This window comes from Myotis yumanensis, unplaced genomic scaffold, assembly GCF_028538775.1.
Source record: "Myotis yumanensis isolate MYYU_CA2020_CCGP unplaced genomic scaffold, mMyoYum1.0.hap1 SCAF_16, whole genome shotgun sequence".
Lineage (NCBI taxonomy): Eukaryota > Metazoa > Chordata > Mammalia > Chiroptera > Vespertilionidae > Myotis > Myotis yumanensis.
This window is the reverse complement of record NW_027223767.1, coordinates 19,922,864-19,938,218: the sequence shown is the minus strand read 5'-3', so window position 1 is coordinate 19,938,218 and position 15,355 is coordinate 19,922,864. Positions and strand designations below refer to the sequence as shown.

The 15,355-nt window shown below is 42.9% G+C and overlaps 1 protein-coding gene across 1 annotated transcript; it reads right to left on the bottom strand.

Moving 5' to 3' along the window:
* Positions 1-1,044: 1,044 nt before the first annotated feature.
* TMIGD1 (transmembrane and immunoglobulin domain containing 1) lies at positions 1,045-12,838 on the bottom strand. The gene is made up of 7 exons (XM_070393637.1): positions 12,761-12,838; positions 11,214-11,317; positions 9,242-9,520; positions 4,839-5,117; positions 2,744-2,847; positions 1,679-1,719; positions 1,045-1,161 (listed from the first exon to the last, which is right to left on the bottom strand). Exons 2-7 carry the CDS (start codon positions 11,293-11,295, stop codon positions 1,158-1,160), a joined length of 789 nt encoding a protein of 262 aa, XP_070249738.1. The 5' UTR covers positions 11,296-11,317; positions 12,761-12,838; the 3' UTR covers positions 1,045-1,157.
* Between the last annotated feature and the right edge of the window lie 2,517 nt (positions 12,839-15,355).

Sequence of the window (15,355 nt, the reverse complement as noted above, 5' to 3'; positions counted from 1 at the left end):
TCAAAGGACACAAAGAAAAGCTTACCAGGAGGATATATGTCTGTTCCTCTTAGAAACAAGTCCGTTGGGGTTCCATCTATTCTGCTCATTTCTTCTTTTTGCTTCTATGTCAATAGGGGCTTTGAACATCTGTCAGATAGCAGCTTTTCACCCCGACCCCCTCCTCTCTCTCTGACACATTTAGCTACTGCAATATTAGACAAAAAAATGTTTTTTTCTAAGATACGGGGTGGGGAATGGGGAGCAAAGCAGAGACATCCAAGGTGGTTCTGGCCAGGGCCGCCTCTCCCCCTAACCCACCCCAGTTGTGTGGCAAAGCGAAGCAGAGACTCTTATGGGGGGAAAGTGAACACAGGATGGAAGCAGAGAAAGCGATAACTTACAAAAGGGCTACAATTTAAAACTGAGGTATATGAGAAAAGCACAGGCCCACTCATACATGATATAGCTAGAACTATGCAGAGGATGTTGCAAAAAGAAGCAAACGGTACTTGTAAACAAACATGCTGGCCAGCCCGCGTCCCCTACTGTTCTCATCGTCATCACTGTATATAGTTCAAAAGGTTTGGGATTGTGTCAAACATGAAGAGAGAGAAAAATATGCTGAGCTTTTCATAATTTCTTCCATTTAAAAGAGTATTTTATATTCTGATCTTATATCCTTCCCTTTTCAGCCCCAAAACATTTCTTTTATATAACGACGGTGAAAGCAGATGATAATCGGTATTTTTTACAGGCTTCCTTGGCAACTTAAAACAACGGATCACTCTAAGTTGCCCCACAATTATTTTGGGTGGTGGTGTACTGATTTGTAAAACCCAAACAGCTGCTAATCTCCTCTCTAGGAAAATATACTCTAAATGGTACATAGTTACCTTCCTTTTCAGAACAAATTTCAATGAACACGCCCTTCAAGGAGAAGACTTAACAAAAATCTTACTTTTCCTTCTGAACAGCTTTCTTCATAGAAATGTTCCGCAAGTAGATCAAATTAGTCATAAAAACTACTGTTAAGTGCTTAATGAAACACGTCTTCATAACCTCTGACAATTTGACAGGAGTGAATTTAATAATAGCAATAAATACAGATGGGGCTACATAAATCAAGGCGATCCAGATGCACAGTTCTTGCTGTATGAGATGGCACCTCAGCTTTCTCATCTGAAATGAGCCAAGAAATTAATTTTAATGATGACCATAACAATAAAAAAATCAAAATTAAATTCATACTCTTGGAAAGAATGCCCACCACCCACTTTACGTATCTGGAACCAACAGATCAAAGGAAGTTCCAAAGAGAAGGCAGGATTTAGGATGAGGACTGTGGCTCCTGACTTTGCTGTGAGGAGAACACAGCGGTGGCTTCCCCTAAGGTAGGCCCTCTCACTCATTTACATTGCAGGGCAATAAAAATGCAGTTGCACAAGCATTAGCGCAAAGTTGTTTAAAGAGAGAGTAGGCTTAAGACCAAAGATACTCTCAGTTCCAGGCAACCTCCCAAACGGCCTCGCCCATCTTCCGCTAAAGAGGAGGCAGATTCTCCTCCACCCTCTGTTCTCCTCTGAACCCCTTCACCTTCCAGCACCTCCCATCTCAGGAGGAATTTGCCCGGGATGGGCTTTGTGATGCACACCACTGCTACCTGCTGCTTAAGGCAGACCCAGCCCACAGTACTTACAGAGCTGTTTCTCTTTGAGGATCTTCACCCTTTATGCAGCACTAAAGGCAAACACAACAGGGGCAATGAGTTTTCTGGCTTTTTAAAGGCCCATTAATCAATATTTTGAATGCATCAAGGTGGCTCAAGGGACAGGAAACCCCAATGTGTCTGATAATCTCCTACCTAAAAAATACACACCAATACAGACATGCCTAGCATACACAGCCACCCCTGCACTGGTCCAGGTCTTATTTCTCTGGCTACATTGATTACTTTTATTACATCTAGAGAAGATGTAATTCTTAATTCAAAATGTTTCCAGGATTTGTACGTAATTGAGTATTTTTTTTGTAGGAAAAATTTGCTCTGGATTGGGGAGCAGGGGTTCAGTGAATTTCTTCTTGGGAGACATTGTTGCCCCGAATAAAAGCCAGTTACCATATGTTTCAAGAAGAATGGCTTTTGCTGGATAATGAACTCGGCCGAGGCCACGCTCGCCTTTCTTCAGAGGCTTTCTGCCATATTTGCCTCCCTTGGGCACTGGGTTAACTGGTGGAGTCAAATCCTGGCCCTCACCTATGCACCCACATACTCTGCATCATGCTAACCAACAAGGTTAACCATTCAACAATTCAAACTCCAGCCCACCACAGCTGGGGCACGTGGCCTAACTCAAAAGGTGAGCAGCAAGTGTCACCCTTTTCGTGCAGATCCCTGACTCTTGAGCAGATGCTCCTCTCTACATTTATTTATTGTACCAGAGGTGCCATTGCCACAATAAAAGGAAATTTAAAAGGAAGAAAAATCAAAAGCCAGTGATCGTAACGCCGTAAAGCCATAATGACCAAACGACCGGTCACCAGGAGGTGCATTGATGGGTCTTGTGGCACACGTGATTTCGCGCGCTGAGCTTCTAGTAGTTTATGAAAGATGTTTATTCCCTTAAGCAACTTCCATTTTAGATTATATGGCAGAGAGACCAGATTGTCCAAGTATGGTTCCTAACTCTAGTCACTTATACAGCTGGTTCTTGGCTTTTATTTAGATGATGTTTTACCTAAATAGCCTAGAATACTTAGATACCTTCATTATCCTTTGTCTTCTAGCAATCAGTCCGAAGCACAACGTCAAAAAGACCACAACCGTTGCAGCAATAATGGGTTCTATTGGTACACTCGAACCTCTATCTGTTGGAAATGCAAACACAGAGGACGAGAACTAACATTTACATGCTTCTAACTTATGTACTTCTAATATGTGGCAGCCATGATGCCTTGCACTTTAACGAATACCATCCTCTTACTTAAATCCTCCCAACAATCCCCAAAAGTAGGTATTTTATCCCCATTTTACAGGCGAGGAACCGGGGGCTTTGAGAGGTTAGTTTACATGTCCCAAATCACAGACGTAGTAATGGCATTTTCCTCCCATGTTCATTGGGTAAAACAATCCCAACACGTGGGCTAACACCCTGTGCTCAAGAAAAAAGATCTGTGATGTCATTTGCAGCTTTGCATGGCCTCATTGAAACTACCCCACTGAGCCCTGCAGCTGAGAGAGGCTCATGGCAAACTTGGCATGTAGCCTGACCACCGGCAGCACAGTGCTTTTGCTGCCAAGGCAGCCAACAACCAGGGAAGTCGTAAAGCAGGAAGAAATAAGAAAAACAAGTTGGTTTGGAAGAGCTCCACCTCAAACAAATCCTGCCCACCTGAAAGCCAGGTTGTCAAACTGGCATCCTGCTTGTCACACAAGCTGTACATCTTTTATGTGACATGGAACAATTATGATTCCTTCCTAACCGAGAGGGACGATATGTCTGCCTGTGGGCCTTACAGCCAGTCGGAATGGTATGGCCTGAGGCTCCCACCAACCATGCTTTTGTGTGTGTGTGTGTGTGTGTGTGTGTGTGTGTGTGTGTGTGAATAGCCACGGACTTCAATCTGGTGCCCCTTCCACTGATTCTTAGCTTCTTTGTGGGGTTGGTTTTTAAAGCAAGTAGCCCCTGGGCTTACTGTCACTGTTCTGCATGACAAAGGACTGAACTGGGCCAGCAACCACAGTGATTGGCCGCAGCAGCTCTTCCTCCCCACCAGCCTTTCCGTTGGTGCCCTAGACCCACCGACGGGGAGGAAATAAGAAGCCCTATGCTCCCATCAGTCCTACACTCCTGGCCGGGGTTCACTTGGCTTCCTGGGAACTGGCAAGGAAGGCAATGAGTGGGCGAATGGCAAAGTGAATAAATAATGTTCTAACAAGATATACGCGCCTCGGCTTGTTTGGCTGCTTCTAGCTTCCTGGCCCCAGACCAGGAAATGTGCGCATGAGCATTTTCGGCATCTGCTACACCAGGATCTCGCTTTTCTCTTTTTGTATGAACAAGAACTATGAGGAGGGTCAATCCGTTGGAGCTTCATTTATCCCTATATTGCAGAGGTGATAAACCTGGGTAAATGAAGCAGGAAACCAAGAAGGAACTCACCCCCACCCCTAGAGCCCCCTACTCCCTCTTCTGATTAGCCTACATGTTACATTTTCAGAGTTAGGAGTGGTTTTAGAGATCCGTTTTCTTATCGAGTCAGCATCTTTCTTCACTATGTGTTTCTGACTTCTGTTTGTCACTAGGCTGTGAACTCAAAAGTCCAGATTTTACAAACCTTGTTGCCCAGGAGAGTTCATGGAAATACTCCCCCCTAAAAGCCTACCAGAATCATCTTCCCCCAGATAGTTCTAGAAAAGGACCTTTGCTCAAAAGGCAGTGTCCTTTAAGGAATGGGCATCATTTCCCTAAAAGGAAGGATGAGAGTTCTTCGTGGGAAACTCCTTGAATGGGATAATTCACCAAAGAAAATCCTCGCTGCTAATCATAATTGTCATCATCATTTGTTGTCATGAAAGATATATTTTTATTGATTTCAGAGAGGAAGAGAGAAGGAAAGAGAGATAGAAACATCAATGATGAGAGCGAATCATTGATTGGCTGCCTCTTGTATGCCCCACACTAGGGATTGAGCCTGCAACCCGGGCATGTGCCCTTGACCGGGAATCAAACTGTGACCTCCTGGCTCATAGGCTGACGCTCAACCACTGAACCACGCCAGCTGGGCATGAAAAATATTTACTGAGCATCTATTCCAAGTTTTGCACTCTGCTGTATGTTATTTAAAAAGAGAGTTACCTTTGACAAAGAGGTGAAAGTCCTTAGTCTTTGCTTCCAGAGGTGAATATGCAAAACAGCTGTAGGTTCCATTGTCAGATTTCTTGACTTTGGTGATTGACAACTGAAGAGACTCACTTGTCTGTTGGACTTGGTGATGGTTTTTCTCTAAGGTCAGGATGCTGCTGTTTCTGTACCACATCATTTGAGCCTGGGGGTTGGATTTCACATTACAAACCAGCTTCACAGCACTGCCTTCCTCAACTGTTTGGTAGTCGTTTCCACTGAGGAGCGGAGGAACTGCAAGACACAAGCATCGAAGTTTAATTAGCAGATAAACCATAGTTTACTGTCAGTGTTCAAGATCTTCAGTCTGTCTCATCTAGTCATTTATTCATTTGACAGAAATTTACTGAGTGACTACTGTATGCCAAGCACTGGGCTAGGGACCACGGGTACAATGGAAAAATAACATGCATCCATTTCCAAACTTAATAGAACTTTTAATGTGGTGGAGAAGACAAACCAGGAAGCAAATATCCTATATAATCAAAGGCTAATATGCAAATTGTCCCCTCGACCCGGGAGTTCCACCGGGAATTCGGCCAGGGGGCAGGGCTGGCTGGCCAACTGCCTACGGCCCCTCCCCCCATAAGTACCCCCACCCTGATCAGGGCAGGCTGGCCAGACCCCACCTGTGCACGAATTCATGCACTGGGCCTCGAATATATAATAATGAATCTGTACCAATTTGTAACACTAACCAATCTGTGCTAGTGGCGGATAAAACAGTATAATGTTAAGAAAGCAGGCATTGCAGTGGGCTCTCATTCCAACTACATCACTTACTGTGACCTTGGGAAAGTTACTTAACTGCTAAGTAACCGCTTCGTTTCCTTGTCTAAAAAATGGGATCATAGCTACCTTACGCATTGCTGTGGAAGATTAAGTGAGATAATGCCTGTAAAGAATTTCTCACCGTGCTGGTTAGCACGATCATTACTGGATGGCGGTTTTGAGCACTCCTCACAACCTCCACTTTCACATTTGCTCTAACCACACATTTACCAATGCGTGTGTGCATTTCCTCAACAGTCCTCTAGAAATGATGTCCTCCTCCCAGAGGTGTTCCAATCCTGGTAACTCCGGCGTCTATGGGAGATAAGTGTGGTTTTCTAATTCCCTTTCATTCCTCCCTGCGAGCAACTCCTTACTTCCTCCATGATGAGGGCAGTTACAGACCCATCAATAGTCGGACACATTTATCGTCACCAACTAATCCGACCCTCCTCCCCACCAGGCCTTTCCAACTTTTAGGAGGAGAAATGGCTGAGCTGACTCTCCCCTCTTCACGCCCTTTGCAGTTTCTGGCCAGGGTGCAAAAGAGTAATAAATGCTTGAGAAGTGGGCTGTAGGAAAGACGTCAAGGCGGAGAAGGAGGGAGGAAGGAGCTTGTATAATCTGCACACTGAATAATTAGACCCTGAGAAGGCTGTGCTATTAATAACTCTCAGAAGAATGACATTTTGCTGCTCTTTGGAATGAGCTTGAAGTCTGTATCCGTATCCAACAAGGATGTTCGATGGTATTCAGATATGTAGGAAGCTGCTTGAATACAGAACATAGTTGCCAAACATAACCAGTTCCACCAGTTCCACAGGTCCTATCAGCTGTTGCTTTTTATTTAACTATTTAAAATTAACATAAGCTCATCAGCTATACGTATTTCTTTTTTTTTTTTTAATTAATACATGTCAGGTCTGACTATGTAGCTCAGTTGGTTAGTGTGTTGTCCTGATATGCCAAAGTTTCAGGTTCGATCTCCCCAGTCAGGCACATACAAGAACCAGCAAATGAATGCATAAATAGGTGGAACAACAAACAAATAGATCTCTCTCTCTTTCTGTCTCATCCTTTCTCTTTCTCTCTCAAATCAGTACATTAAAAAAAATACATTTCATGCCTGGTCAGTGTGGCTCAGTTAGTGAGCATCATTCCAAGCACCAGGAGGTCACCGGTTCAATTCCTAGTCAGGGCACATGTCCGGGTTGTGGGCTCAATCCTTAGTGGGGTGCGTACAGGAGGCAGCTGTTCAATGTTTCCCTCTCTCCCTTTCTCTCTCTAAAAGTCAATAAAACATATTTAAAGTAATAATAATAATAATAATAATAATACATTTCAGATAAAGTTCAGGTCCTCCTTGACTCTATCCTCATAATTTCCTGACTTCTTAGAGATACCCATTATTATACATTTCATATAAATCCTTGCATCTTTTTTTAAAAAATAGGGTATTTTTTTTTTTACATATAATGTACCCATAGGAAATATATTGTATTGTTTTAGGAGGGTGAGAAGGGTTTACATGAAAGATTGAATTCTTTCAATAACTTGAATATTTTTGAGGTATATCCACATTGAACCACAGAGATCTAGCTCATTGCTTTTATTTTTATTTATTATTATTTTTTAATCCTCACCCAAGGATATTTTTCCATTGATTTTTAGAGAGAAAGTGGAAGAGAGAGGGAAAGACAGAGAGAAATATCAATGTGAGAGAAACACATCGCTTGGTTGCCTCCTGCATGAGCCCTGACCAGGGCCCGGGCCAGGGAGGAGCCTGCAACCAAGGTATGTATCCTTAACCAGAATCGAACTCGGGACCCTTTAGTGCATAGGCCAATGCTCTATCCACTGAGCCAAACCGGCTGGAGCTTAGTTTATTGCTTTTAGAGTCCTATAGTGGAATATATGACTCTAACCATGTTATTTTGATGGGAATTAGGTTTTATTCATTTTTAAAATATTAAACAGAGCTTCAATAAGTATTCTTGTATATGTCTCTACGCACATGTGCGTGTGTTTCTCCAAGGTTAACGTCTAGAAATAGAGATGCTGGGTCTCATAGGATAAGCACACTTGAAATTTTGAAAGATATTGCAAAAGAGGTGGTCTCAATTTATGCTTTCAGCAACAGTGTATGAAAGAACCCATTTCTGCGCACACTCCCCCAAATAGTGTATTTTCAACTGCTATTTATAATAATAATACTTTCTCAGGACTTTACATGCTATTCTTGTCATCATTTATGACCTCATTTGACTTATTGATTAATGAGTATCAGTTTGTCACTATGAACCACTGACCAATTGGCGACAACAATACTTCGGAGGTTGTTATACAGATGATTTTGGATTCAGGTTGGAAAACGAAAATCATTTTCTTTAAAGCCACCAAATGATGGCATCTCTGCCGTGCCTCCCTTAAGAAGGTACAATGGGAAGAACACTAGATTAAGAGCCTGGGGGTTGTGTTCTGTTCCCAGCTCCCGCTGTGATAATTCCGGCCTCAGTCTGAGCCTCAGTTTCCTCATCTGTCACGTCATAGGCATTACAAGACCCCCAAGGGCCCCTGGTAGTTTTGGCTTCTATCAAAATATGCAAAGGGAAGCTTGTTTAAAAAATCACATTTCATTAATTCATAGCAAATAAAAAAAAACAAAACTCCTTTTCCCAGGTACAAGCAAATGATTCACGCTGGAAACTCAAGCAGCAGGTCGCCAGTATTTTCCAGAGCTGGATTCTTTGGCATTTTCTGCACCCTTTTATCTCAGGAGCAGTGGCCTCAACTTTTCACAGAAAAGCCTGCTGAACGTGAGTCCAGAGCTCTTTCTACCACATCCCTACCGCATCATCACCCTAACCCACATCACCCCTCACCCCACCATCCACACCACCCTCATGTCGAACCAGCTTTCTAACCAAACCATGTTCATCTGCATAGAATCATTTAAAGGGCCCCTAACGCCATATAGTTCCACCAATGGGTGACCAATTCCTGCAACCCAGCCATCAAAGAGCTTCATCTTTTGAGGTTTTGAACATGAACAACCAATATATTCATGAAAAGGTGAACACCCTCATTCTTTTTTTTTTAATCCTCACCCGAGGATATTTTTCCATTGATTTTTAGGGGGAGTGGAAGAAAGAGGGAAAGACAGAGAGAAATATTGATATGAGAGAAACACATCGATTGGTTGCCTCCTGCACGCACCCTGACCAGGGCCCGGGCCAGGGAGGAGCCTGCAACCAAGGTATGTGCCCTTGACCGGAATCGAACCAGGGACCCTTCGGTCCGCAGGCCAACGCTCCATCCAATGAGCCAAACCAGTTAGGGCCACCCTCATTCTTAATTTTTGAAATTCAAATAAAACTTTATATCAAGCTGGCAAATGGCACACTCAGTGCTCATGAGGTGTGGGGAAATAGGCCCCTTGGTGCTTTGCTGCGGGAGCGTAAGTAGGACAATTTGGCAATATCAAGCAAACGTTAAAATGCACATACTCTTTAGACCCAGACTTCAGCTACCCCTGAGTGCAGCGCAGACCGCGCCGACTGGCTCGCAGTGTCTTTCCTTTTACTCACAAGGGACGTTCAGCACCACGGAGATGGACACGGACTGGTCCCTCTGCAGCTTGCAGGTAAAGGTGACTCCATTGTCATCCTCACTGATGGCAGTCACACAGACGGCGCTGGAATTGATTTTGTTTTCAGACTTCAAATCCACTGCCCCCCCTTCTCGGAACCAGAGAAGTCCTTCGTCCCCCGTGTGGTTCTGAACAGCACACTTCAGAGATTCTTCGGAGCCCAGCTGAGTGTTCAGAATGTGGCTCTCGGTTTTCCCATTCACAGTTAAAACAGAGCCTGGGAGGGCAGGAAGGAACTATTACGACAGAGTGAGCACTCTAAACGGCCACACATGTTTCATCAGAACAATGAAATTAAGGTAGTCGTATCGATCTGTGTGATTTTACCAGGAAAAGGGTCCGTCATGTATTATTGACTACAAGAAGGAAAAGCTGCAAATGGTTACCAAATTTTGCTGCACCTTGGAATCACCTGGAGATTTTTAAAAAATTGCTGATGCCTTGATCCCACCCCAGACTTTCTTATTAATTGATAGGAGTGCAACCTGGGCATGGATTTTTTTTAAAGCCCCAGGTGATTCTAATGTGTAGTGAGGTTTGAGAACCATTGAGTTAGAAAACAGTATGTACAGAATTACTCTATTTGCACACACACACACACACACATTTTTGAGGAAAAGTGTTGGGGAAAAATTCTATCTATATATATATGGAATAGCATTCTTGAAAATAGAGAAAAAAGTAGAGAAATGCTTACCAGATTTAATTTGTTTACTTCAAGGGGTTGCATGTAGCAAAGTGGGAGTGGGGAAATACAAAGAAATACAAAGAAAAAAAGTACTATAGTAAAATGAAAAAATATTTAAGACGAAACATTAGGTGAATAGGCAGAATGTAAATTATATCTCTAATAATAAATCTATCAAAATTGCATATGGGCAAAAGCTGATTGAAAACATTTCTGATTAGGTGATAGAATTTGGTCTTCCATATCTGATGATTTCATATTGTGTTGGCAATGCAGTGAAATAAAAAGATATTTGACAGGTGTGGTTTGTGGACAGATAAGTCATTATGAGGTGGATGATTAGGATATATAGTACTTTGTTTTCATCTCTCATTTTTAGAAACTCATCCATCATATAACATACCCAAATTTCAGTTTTTACTTTCCTGGTTCAGGAGCAAGGAACAAAAGGTAAAAAGTAACTTTAGCCACCAGAAACTTGCCCCCTATATACCATTGGTTAAAATAGTCTGTAAACACATTAACTTTAAAAAAACAAACAAACAGAAACGACTGGAAAAAAATAATGAGACTTCAGCCTAGGTTTTGTTTGTTGGTTGCTTTGTTTTTTAATCTGGGAGAATATACACCAAAACGTTGAATGGCTGTGTTTGGATGATGGGATTTGGTGGGATTTTTACTTTTGTTCTTTTATAAATAGCATGTCCCCAAAATGTATACACACATATTGAATCATTATGAAGGCAGTGTTTATTGAAATACATTTCATTTTCAAAATTGAGCTATCAGCTGTTAGAGGATGTATACATTTTTTGAGACACCCTGTATTTCCTAATTTATTTTACAGCGACTATATATTACTTTTAAAATGGAGGGGGAAATCTAGTTCTGGATTGGGGCGGAGAGCAAATGCAGGAAAGATTTCTGTGTAATTGTATGTTCAAATAAACAGCAGATTATTTTGGATATGATTAGTAATACAATGCATTAAAATGTAGGGAAATTGTGGCTGTGGCTCTGGAGAGAATAGGTTCTTCTATACTAGGAGAACCACAAAAATATTTTCCATTTAAATTTTATGATGTCATCTGACTCCTATATTCTGAACCAGAGCAACTATGTCTTCATTCCAATTTGGACTTTGGATTTTTCCAATGCCCACCCATCATTTTTAACCTGAACTTTTTCTTTATTGAAAGAGGCGAAAGAAATATGAACTTACTTGTCATTTCACGTGGCAGAAATAAGATCACTAAGAGAAGAAAGCTGCACATTCGCATTAGGCCGCTGCTCTTCTGTGCCATCTTTAACGAATTTAAGTCGGATCTGGGGGTGGGGGTGGGAAGAAAATGCAGTTGTTTCTGTACTTTGAGCTACACTGAGTTTATGAACCTTCGTCTTGTCCATTATGCACTTACAGTGAAGTACCAGATGAGTCATCCCAGTTATAATGATGTTATTTTTAGTTTTCAAAAAATCCCCGTTCTGACTCCTAAGTTCTAAGTGCAATGAGGAGAGAGAATCATTGATCGGCTGCCTCTTTCTCACCCCACACAGGGGATCAAGCCCACAACCCGGGCATGTGCCCTGACCAGGAATCGAACCGTGACCTCCTGGTTCATGAGTCTACGCTCAACCGCTGAGCCACGCCAACCAGGCTTAAAGTATGCTAATCTCTACTTTCCCCCATCCCTCCACTGCTCTCCCCTTCGTGACACTCCTTAAGGACTCCTTCACCCAGTGTGGACTAAAACAATAAATAATAAAGGCTTCTTTTTCTCCTGTGTTTTGCTGTTGCCATTCCCTCCCTAAAATATTCTCCACTTCCATCTAGAAAAAAAATGTATTTACTTCCGTTCAAGAGTACCACTATGAATATAGTAGAACCACATCTGGAGTGTTTTCTGTACAACAGACATGGTGCCAAACACTTTACATACATTATTTAAATATCCGTTAAGCTTCTAACAGCCCTTCTGAGGTCATTTCTAAAGGTTTGGAGAGATTAGATAATTTGCCCAAGATCCCAAAGACGGTAAGTATCAGGCTCGGGATTTGAACCCAGGACCCCCAAGGCTGTGCTCTTAACTGCTCTACTGCCTAGATGAATATTCTCTTCTTTTAAGAAGCTGCTGTAGCCCTGGCTAGGTAGTTCAGTCGGTTAAAGTGTCATCCTTATACACTAAAGTTTTTCGGGTTCAATCCCCTGTCAGGGCATATACAAGAAGCAACCAATGAATGCATAAATAAGTGGAAAAACAAGCTCGCTCTCTCTCTCTCTCTCTCTCTCTCTCTCTCTCTCTTTCTTTCTCTCTCTCTCTCTCTCTCTCAAAGGAAAAAGAAAAAGAAAAAGCTGTTGTTAATCCTTCCAGTCCCTGCCTACTCCACAGACTTTAGCAACTTGGAGTTTTGACCCCATCCCAGGCCTGTCCTCACAGGAGTCAGTTTCGTTCCTGCCAGGCTCACCCTATCTGGCTGGCAAGCCCGTATCAATCTTTCAACAAGAGACAATTAGTACTAATATTGATTCTTTTGTAACTTTTCAATTTTGCCAAAAAGATTAGGACACGTGGTAACGGCAGTGATTTCAGAAGTCGGTCATTAATAGAGTTTTCTCAAGCACAGCTCCCTGTGGGTGCTCAGTAGAAACTGAAAGTATACTAGCACCTTCTTAAGGAGGAAGACTGATTTCTCCCCTTCCCTTCCACCCCGCCAAGGTAGCAACTTTTCAGAACGGATTTCCCCCAGCTGACATGTTTTCCCACTTACCTGCGGAGCTTTGAATAGCTGACTCCCTTGGCCAATTGTTCCTCTGTCTGAGAACCCTGAATCCTCTCCCCGCTGCCATCTTTATAATACTTGAATTTGAACGCTTTATGACAGTAGGGTCAAGTAAATAATTAAATTGGGTTCAAAGTCTGTTTCTTTTTATGGATTCTTAGAGAAGACAGTCATTAGGAAAGACATCTTCTTAAGATCTAGGTGTGTATGGATACCTAAGTTACTAGGTGGGGCCAGGTATTACTACCAGGGATGTCATTGCTCCAGGAAAGCCTGAGCTTATGCAGAAAATTGTAGCTCATCTCACTGAACATGGTCATGCTCAGGTTAGATGACTAATAATCTGACATCCTGAGAATTTGACCAGTGTCCCCGGGCTGGCCCAGAACCATCCCCCGCTTGGGTCCCGCCTGGGTGCTGCTCTCCCCAACCACCCACCCCGGGCCCCTTGCTGCCCTTGGGGCAAGTCTGAGGAGAGATTTGATTTTCACAGCAGCCAAAACATTAGAGGATTTCACACAACTTAAATCATGCTGGAAAAGTATTACTTCCCACTGGTAACCCAGGCCCAGTGTGTGAATTGCACCACGCCAGCCATGGCAGGGGAAAGGTCTAGCCCTTTGAGGGTCTCACCTGATAGGGCAAGCCTTGCATTTACACTTTCAAGAATTAGCAGTTGAGGATATCTATTTTTTATTGGTTTAAAAATACATTTTTTAAAAATATATTTTATTGATTTTTTACAGAGAGGAAGGGAGAGGGATAGAGAGTTAGAAACATCGATGAGAGAGAAACATCCATCAGTTGCCTCCTGCAAACTCCCCACTGGGGATGTGCCCGCAACCCAGGTACATGCCCTTGACTGGAATCGAACCCGGGACCTTTGAGTCCGCAGGTCGACGCTCTATCCACTGAGCCAAACTGGCTAGGGCTAAAAATACATATGTTTATGGGATTGTTACCATGTGAATTTTATCAGTCATGTACTATTGTCCCAATTATATGAGAATAGAATAAAAGGTTCTTTATGTAAATTTGCACATTTTAACACGTCGGTTAAGCACATCAGAGGTCTACTTCTTGCTAGCTGTGTGACTCCAAAAAGTTACCTAACCTCAATGAGCCTCAGTTTTTCTTCAACAAAATGGGGGTAATCATAATGCCCTCCCTACACAGTCACTGTGAGAATTAAATGAAATAAAGCATGTGAAGGGCCACACAGTAAGCACTTAATAAGCAGTCACTATTCTTATTATTAATGTAGGCTGGGCAGGGCATAATAAATCAGCACAGCACAGCCATGAAATTGTTCCGGGAAGAATCACAACTAAGAGCAGCTCCTGCTGGCTGGGCTGCAAGCACCCTCTGAGCAGGTTTGTGTTTGTGTCTCTGTGGCTCTCAGGGCAGGCTGTTTAATATGATCACTTTTAAAGGAATTGATGTCTTGATCAATTCATCAGGGCACTTTGGGTCCCTCCAAAGTAGACATTAGACAAAGCTTTGGTTTCTTTAAAGCTAATCTAAATCGTTTCCTTAAAGCTGATCTCAGGAAGCACAGTAAGGAAGTGAGATAGGGAAGGGAGGAAAACCAATAAAGGGTATGTTAATAAACAGGTTACTGCTGTGGGCAACTGTGTGTGAAACATAACTCAAAATCGGCTCATGAGGGCATAGGAAGCTTGGGTATTTATCCACCAAGTTCTCTCCATCCATGGTTGAGGGACACTCTTGGAGTGTTGACTCCCCAGCACCCCCAGCCTACCTTGTGAGGGCAGAACACACTATCTCTGTCCATCAGTCAATGTTGAGGTACAGGCACTCAGGAAGTCACCTGCCATATAGAAATATGGGTGGCATCTAGGCTGGCCAAGGGGATGTGGGTAGGGCACCAATGTCAACTTCTACAACTGGATATTAAATGATATTAGGAAATAATGGTTAATTCTTATGTATGATAATGGCATTGCAGAATGTCCTTATCCTTCGGAGATGCCTGCTAAAGTATTTATGGGTTAAGTGTGATGATGATGATTGAAATTAACTTTCAAATGATTCAGCAGAAATAAATAAATACACATACACAAAGCAAGTATAGCAAAATATTAACACACTGAATCTAGAATCTAGATCAGGTTAAACAGATATTCATTATACTATTTCAACTATTGGGGGAAAGTATTCGGTGGTTTTTATTGAGTACCCTTTATGTGCTGAGTGTTCAAAGCAATGGAGATGTCAGTGCCATCCAAGCCAATATGATCATCTATATATATAAAAGCCTAAGCAACTGTCGGACCATTCAACCATCCGATTGGTAGCTATGATGTGCAATGATCACCAGAGGGCAGACGCTCAACACAGGAGTGCCAAGCCACAGCAACTTAGCAGAGTGCCCTCTCGCACTCTGGGACCCCTTGGGGAATGTTGGACTGCCAGTATTGGCCCAACCCCCGCAGGCCAGGCCGAGGGACCCCACCTGCCAGAGGAACCCCGCTCACTCCACAGACGCCCTTCAAGCCACAGCGCTGCCCCAGGTGAGGCTGGCGGGGAGGGACCTCGGGAAAATGGTTCCAGGGCATGTCC